This window comes from Malurus melanocephalus, unplaced genomic scaffold (genome assembly GCF_030028575.1).
Source record: "Malurus melanocephalus ecotype Western Australia unplaced genomic scaffold, MMel_1.1 scaffold_1029, whole genome shotgun sequence".
Classification (NCBI taxonomy): Eukaryota; Metazoa; Chordata; class Aves; order Passeriformes; family Maluridae; genus Malurus; species Malurus melanocephalus.
This window is the reverse complement of record NW_026624261.1, coordinates 74,281-81,634: the sequence shown is the minus strand read 5'-3', so window position 1 is coordinate 81,634 and position 7,354 is coordinate 74,281. Positions and strand designations below refer to the sequence as shown.

Here is a 7,354-nt window from a genome sequence, read left to right as displayed (position 1 = left end):
TCACAGCTCCACAGACTTATTAAAAGGAGGGAGAGGGACTTTTTATACTGGTATGRAGTGGAATGGCTTCCCCCTGCCAGAGGACAGGGATGGGATATTGGGAAGGAATTGTTCCCTGGRAGGGTGGGGAGGCCCTGGCACAGGGTGCCCAGAGCAGCTGATTTTAAAAAATCACCAAATTCATGTGGAAAAGAAAGAGAAGCAACAGCCTGATACCAACTCAACTGTGCAGGAAAGGTTTTTATGGTGCCCAGACAACTCCTCCTGTTGTAACAAACATTAAATTTTGCCCCAGGATTCCCCTTCTAACTCAAGCTTTTTGTTCTCCCCTGGTGGCAGCTGCYACATATAAAAATGTCACTGAAACAAGTGACAAGCAGCATCCCCAGAGACCTGAGGGAAAGGCACAAGAGAAACCTCTCCCTTCAGGCTGTGGATTGAGGGGACTGGGGATGCCAGGCTGGGAGCTCAGGCCTCCTGCTGCTGCCTAAGGAAGAAAAAAAACACCTGTGCAAAGGTACCCCAGTGTTCTGTTTSCTAAGGCCAAAACTCCACATCTGAGCAGRGTTTTTATTTTTTMTTCTTTTTTTCTAGTGCTGGGCTCCTCCAAAAAGAGAAATTTTGTGGTATTTGTGAGTTACACAGGCTCCCCTCATTACAACAGAGGACAGGCAGCAAACAGGAAATTAAGAAAAGATTTGTCCACCAGGACAAAGCTCAGCATGAGAACCTGGGAACAGAAAAGATAGGAAAAATCCTAGGAAAAATCCTAGGAAAAATAGGGTTGGCCCACTGTTACCAAAGCTCTGCGACTGTTCCTTAAAAGAAAATCCCTTATTTCTCACTTCTTTTGAGATTCACTAAAGAACAGACGCTTTTCTATGTCCCCCAAGTAGATGAGCTGGGCAGCTCAGGATAAATGCACCCAACCTCCCTCCAAGCAGTGTCAAATCCTGGATTTTCCTACCTTTGCCAAGCAAAAAAAAATTAAGCAGMACCTGGTTCCCCTCTTAAGGGAAGCCACTAAAGACTTCAGCAAGGATTTCCCAGCTGTGAGCAGAGCACAAATGTCACTGAGAATGGAAAGGTGTTGTTCCATCACTTACTTTAGCAACCTGGCAGCCTGGTGACCCCACAGCTCCGGAGCAGCAGCTGTAGTGGGTTTCCCACCCACCTGGCACTGAAAGAGGAAAAAAGTGAAGGGTCAAGGAGAAGGGTCTTGTTAACAAGAGACCTGAACTTCAGCTCTCACGTGCAAATCCCCTGGATGAGGACAACAATAACGTGTCAAACTCGGGGGGAAAATAACTGGGGATGCACAGGCAGCAATCTGAAGAGTTTAAGYCTCTGGTAGTGAGCCAGAGAAACTYCAGAAGCCACTMAGACACTCGGATGGAAAACCAGAGCAGAGCTCAAACTAGGTTAGTGTCTTGCTGCAAATGAATTCAGCCAAGATCAGTAAACTCTCCTGGGAGTGACCTGTAGCACTCCCCTCACTCAGCCTCTGAAAATGCTGATTTTTTCCAAAAGGCACAGGAAGGTTTGGATTTTCCTTGTACTTTTTTAACAAAATTTGAGAGCAGTCCTTCTGCAGTGCCACATTTGGAGAGCTCCAAACCCTTTGCGAGGCCATTTCAGCCACAGGCCCAGGATCTGGCACCACCTGGGAGTGTCAGAAGCTCCAAAATTAAACCCAAACCCGAGGATCACTGTGAGTTTGGAGCAGGAGCACAGGCAGCACAGGAAAATGCTGATTTTTTTTTCCAAAAGGCACAAGAGGTTGGATTTTCCTTGTACTTTTTTGAACAAAGTTTGAGAGCAGTTCTTCTGCAGTGCCCCATTTGGAAAGCTCCAAACCCTTTGTGAGGCCATTTCAGCCACAGTCCCAGGATCTGGCACCACCTGGGAGTGTCAGAAGCTCCAAATGAAACCCAAACCCGAGGATCACTGTGAGTTTGGAGCAGGAGCACAGGCAGCACGGGCCAAACCCCCCAGCAGGGCCATACCTCTCTGCTTGCGCAGCCGCCCCCAGTGATGGACGCACTCCTCCTTGCGGATGCAGCTCCCCGAGGCTGACACCATGTACTCGGTGCCACAGCGACAGCAGATCCTGCACGAGGCTTGGGGACAGGGGAAAAACAACAGCCAGGTCACTGCAAAGCCCTCACCTGCTTCACCTGGCCAAAGCAAAGCTCCAGCCCCAAATCACGACCGCTCCAGCCCCAAATCATGACCGCTSCAGCCCCAAAAATGCTGTTAAAGGACATTTTCTGTCAAAAAGGATCCCAAATGTTGTTCCAAACTCCTACAAAAGCACAGCAAACCCTCTGAAAACACAGTCCTGTCCACAAACACTTCCCAGATGAAACACAAAGGCTCTCCAGAGGTTTTGGTGCAGTTCCACAGTTCCATCAGCGTTTGCTGCATTGTTTCTCCGTCCACAGCAAATTATGTTGGAGTCTAACACAGTTATTTTAAGAAACAGGATAAATAAGTCATTCTTTGGACACCAGAGCTAATGAAACCTGGTTTCCAGGGGCTCTGCACCTTGTCACTTGCAAATGACATTTCAGCTCTCCCAGGGCACAGCTTTTCTGTAAGGATTCTCAGAGCAGGGCCTGGCCCAGCAAGGAGGCAGTTTGGGACTGCTCCCTCCTGCCAGCTGCCCAAAATTTGGGGCAGAGAAATGCAAAAAACCACTGGGAAGTAGCTGACTCTCCATTCTTCTGATCTCCACACAATTCCATGAGTTCCATGGAGCATTTAAGCTGTTTGCACATCCCCAGCCTCACTGGTCACAGCATTAAGAAACCTGCAACAGCTTTAGTTAAATTAGGAGAAATTCAAAGATCATGCAACATCTGCAGGAAACTACAGACACAGAAGCAGGACCAGGATCATATAAAGGAGGTGACTGGTTCCCCAGAAAAAAAGGGCTCTCACAAACACAGCACTTGACAGTGTTAATGCAAGAGAGCTTTTGCCCAGGTTGCTTCAGCAACCACAGGACAAATGTAGGCACAAGGTGTTAACATGGATGAGCACTTAACACACTTTAGTGAGGTCTCTCCACACAGATGCTCAGGGGAGCGTGGCAAAGCACCTCAAAAGCAATCCCCAGCCTGGGTTTTATCRCTGCTGCAGCACAGCCTGCTTTAGTCAGGGTGTGAGGAGCAGAAATCCTGCTGTGAGTTCAGAAAATTCAGAGGAGGAAATCTGTGGGATCAAAGCCAGGTTGGACAGGGCTTGGAGCAACCTGGACTGACGGAGAGTGCTCCAGGAGGTGGAATGAGACAGGCTTTGAAGACCCTTCCAATCCAAACCACTCTSTGATTTTAGGATCATTTTGTCCAGCTGCAAAAAGGGCTTTTGGGAACTATTTGGCCCAGCACTGCCTCAAGATCCAACACAGAAAACTCTGCAATCCAGAGCAGCAGAGCCACTGCAGAACCAGCCCAGCCCAGGGTCAGTCCTGATCCCACCACAACAGCAGCTCACAGGCACAGAGACAGAAATAAATCCTGCCCCTGGGAGTGGGGATGGTGAGCAGGTGCAGAGCAGGAGCAGCTTTCCATCCTGCTCAATCTGGCAGCACAGAATCATGGAATTGCTAAGGCTGGAAAAGACCTGCAAGATCAAATCCAACCATCAGCAGCACCACCATGGTCACAGCTAACCCACATTCCCAAGTGCCACAGGCCACACATTTTTGGAATATTTACAGGGATGGTGGCTCCATCAATGCTTYACAACCCTTTCAGTAAAGAAATTTTCCCCAATATCCAATCTAAACCTCCCCTGGCTGGACTTGAGGTTGTTTCTTCTTATCCTGTCACTTGTTACTTGAGAATTAGAAATCTCCTTCAGCCTCACAGACTGTTCTGGGTCAAAACCAACGTTTTCATTATGTGCAAGCTGAGGAAACTCTGCATGAGGAATGCAGCACTGGTCACAACGGGATTTCCACAGTGAGACCTTCACACAGAGCAGGACAAACCCAAATGCTGCAGCAGGGAGAGCCAGCAGAACTTACAGTCAGTCACTTTCTTCTCATCAGCGGTGAAAAGCACAGCACGACCGGCCTTGTCAGGGTGAGGCATTGGGTAACCGTTCTCCTTGAGCTGCTCCTCACTCATCAGGTACTCCTTGAGGCGCCGGTACAGAGCAGCTCCTGCACACAAACACAGTGCTCACATCACATCACTCCAGCACTGGCTGCTTCTCTGGTTTTATAGAGTCCTGGCTGGATAAACTGCCCCAAATCTATGGGGTTTGCCTCCACTGCCTCAGCCCAGGATGGACAGGTGTTGGGTGGTCATTTTTAAAATCCGGGCATTAGTGCACAAGGTGATTTTGAAATTCCTTGAACAAGCAGCAGCAGGTCTGGAAAGAGCAGCTGGAATAGAGTTCCTTCAAAGGGCCCATCTGCAGCCTTTTTGTGACTGATAGAACCATGGAATAATTTGGGTTGGAGATCATCTCATCCMACCYCTGCCATGGCAGGGACACCTCCCACTGTCCCAGGCTGCTCCCAGCCCCAATGTCCAGCCTGGCCTTGGGCACTGCCAGGGATCCAGGGGCAGCCACAGCTGCTCTGGGCACCCTGTGCCAGGGCCTCCCCACCCTCCCAGGGAACAATTCCTTCCCAATATCCCATCCATCCCTGCCCTCTGGCACTGGCAAGCCATTCCCTGTGTCCTGTCACTGAATGTGAGACTTCTCCCATATTAATGTTAATCAGCTATAGCTGATAATTGGTAACACAGCCCTCAAACACCCCTCAAAGGCCACCCACAGCTCCCTAAAAACTTCATTACCAGAAGCTTCTTCCTGCTGCTGATTTCAGGCTCCTCGTTTCATTTCACAGAATAATTACAACTTCTTGYACTCTGCTCGATATCTCCTTTGGCTGCTAAACCCTTCCAATATTGCTGGGTGCCCTTTGATGTTGCTTAGCTGAGCTATACTGGCCCTTTTAAGCTTTCTCCATGTCAATTCCTTCTGCTCTGTGGCCTCCCTGTCTCTTCTCTGATCTCCTCCACAATTTGCCTACATCTCTTGGCAACCAAAATACCCATAACTGATTGGAGCCCACATGAAAAATGCTCGTGGCACAACCCTTTGGCTACGATATGACCTTACTGTGACATTGGTGGAAGTGAAGCCGAGCCCTGCAGAGAGGGCAATTTTTAAAGTTTGCCTTTTAATCTGACAGGCACGTTGGAAAGAACAGCTTCAGGGCAAGAAAGTTAAAGTAAAATAATGCCCAAAGCACAAGGGGCAGCTCTGAATGGTTATTGATGCTCCATCAAAGGCAGGCAGGCTGCAGCAGTGACCTCCCAGCCTCAGCGAGGATTGAAGGAGGGCACTGGTCAGTGGTGTCACTGTCCTGAGGGACTCTGTGCTGCAGACAGGTAATGACTGCTACCACTGCCCACAGAGAAATCCCAGCACTGCAGAACATGGAATTCTGGAATGTCCTGAGTGGGAAGGGACCCTCAGGGATCACCATTCCAGCCCCTGGCCCTGCCCAGACACCCCAAAATCCCCACCCTGTTCATCCCTGGCAGCGCTGTCCAAACGCTCCTGCAGCTCTGGCAGCCTCGGGGCCGGGACCATTCCCTGGGGAGCCTGGGCAGTGCCAGCACCCTCTGGGGACAGAAGAACCTTTCCCTGAGATCCATCCCAAGCCCTGACACAGCTCCAGCCATTCCCTGGGCTCCTGGTCCTGTCCCAGAGCAGAGCTCAGCCCCTGCCCCTCCGCCTCCCCTCGGGAGGAGCTGCAGCCCCYGAGGAGTCTCCCCTCAGTCTCCTCTGCTCCAGCTGAACAAGCCAAGAGCCCTGAGCYGCTCCTCAGACCCTTCCCCAGCTCTGTGTCCCTCCTTTGGCCACTCTCCAACAGCTTTAGATCCTCCTGATCTYGTGGTGCCCAAAGTGCTCCCAGGACTCGATGTGAATGCACCAGCCCAATTTTGCTCCCCCCCAACCACTGTCATCCCTCCATCCCCACCCTGACAAGTCACAGCCCAGCAGGAGCAGGGTCTGACCTGTCAGATCCTCGGCTCTCAGGCTCCCTGAGCGGTTCAGAGTGAAGCTGGTCTTGGCAGCAAGCTTCCCTCCCAGCACAGCTTCRTGAGACACCACCTTCTTGTTACTGGTCTCTGCAATGAGAAGGGAACAGCAAAAGGGGACAAAGAGATTAGACACCCAGTGAGCAACTTCAGTTCCAGTTTGGGGCACTGCACGTGGGCAAGAGGAGGACTGTGTTTATCCTCTTGAACTCTTATTTTGCTCCAGAAATGCAAAGTGCCAGGTGCTGTGTGCCAGGTGCTGGCCCAGCATTTCCATTCCAGCACCACACAGAGTTTTCAGTTCACACTGTCAGCCCACAGCAGTTTTAAGGGCAACAAAGACACTTTTAAAGTTCTGCTAAAAACCTGCAGCTCTCCCTGCTCACTCTGCACAGTGAGCCCTCACACTGACCAAAAGCAAGAGAGGAGCCAGCACAGAAACAACTTGACCCCTTCAAGTGCTGTGTGGGGGCATCACCCACCCCCAGGAGCAGCTTTGTTGTTRGGGCCCTGCAGGGCAGCCTCTCACACAGAATCTTTCAACTTCTCTCAGAAAGGAGCTTCAGAGCTCCAGAATATGCTCAGCACATCAGATAATGGCAGAGAGGGGCTTTTTACTAATCATTAACTGGCAGCCCTCTCCTAAAGGCCAGCCTCCAAGTTCAGCTGCTCTGCCTAATGGCCAGGAACGTAATGAAGACAGAGGGGAGAAAAGGGAAGAGACCAGGGAAAAAAAAAAAATTCACAAGAACAGCACAAATTGATTGTTTAATGTACCCTCTCGAGAGCCAATAATGAAATGTCTTAACCCTCTTCGTTTCTCTCTTGAAGCTTAATGTGTGTAACAGATTTCTGTGGTGATGGACGAGTCTATCACTTTGAAGGCATCATGTGAAAGTTACTCCATTAGCAGGGCTTTTCATTTGAAAGAACTTGTGCTAAAAAAAAAACAAAAAACCCGCGCAGCATTATCTCCATTTAGCCAGAGAGAGCCAACAAAGCATCGCAGGACCTGCCTCTTGAAGGCCCATTAAAGCTCACCAGGCTATAAAAAGCTAAACTGGAGCTGTTTGCCTTTCAGCACAATGCTAAAGAGAAATGGGTTCTGGCTTTTCAACAACTTTCTCTGGGTGGTTTGAGGTCCCAGCWGGGCTCAGGTACCTACTGTGGGTGCTGGGGGGGGAGTTGGGCACGAGGCTGCGGAGCTTCTTCAGGGTGTTCACGGCCACGTTCAGGTAGATGTTGCGGCTGGTGCTGCGCTCGTAGGCCACCTTCTCCTCTGC

At 50.3% G+C, this 7,354-nt stretch overlaps 1 protein-coding gene across 1 annotated transcript in view; it reads right to left on the bottom strand.

Moving 5' to 3' along the window:
- Window positions 1-7,354, bottom strand: part of REXO1 (RNA exonuclease 1 homolog) — a 50,108-nt gene that overhangs the window by 12,948 nt on the left and 29,806 nt on the right. Inside the window, 5 exon segments of the mRNA XM_057386677.1 lie at window positions 1,107-1,180; window positions 2,007-2,120; window positions 4,034-4,171; window positions 6,048-6,161; window positions 7,237-7,350. Coding sequence (XP_057242660.1) covers window positions 1,107-1,180; window positions 2,007-2,120; window positions 4,034-4,171; window positions 6,048-6,161; window positions 7,237-7,350 — 554 coding nt within the window.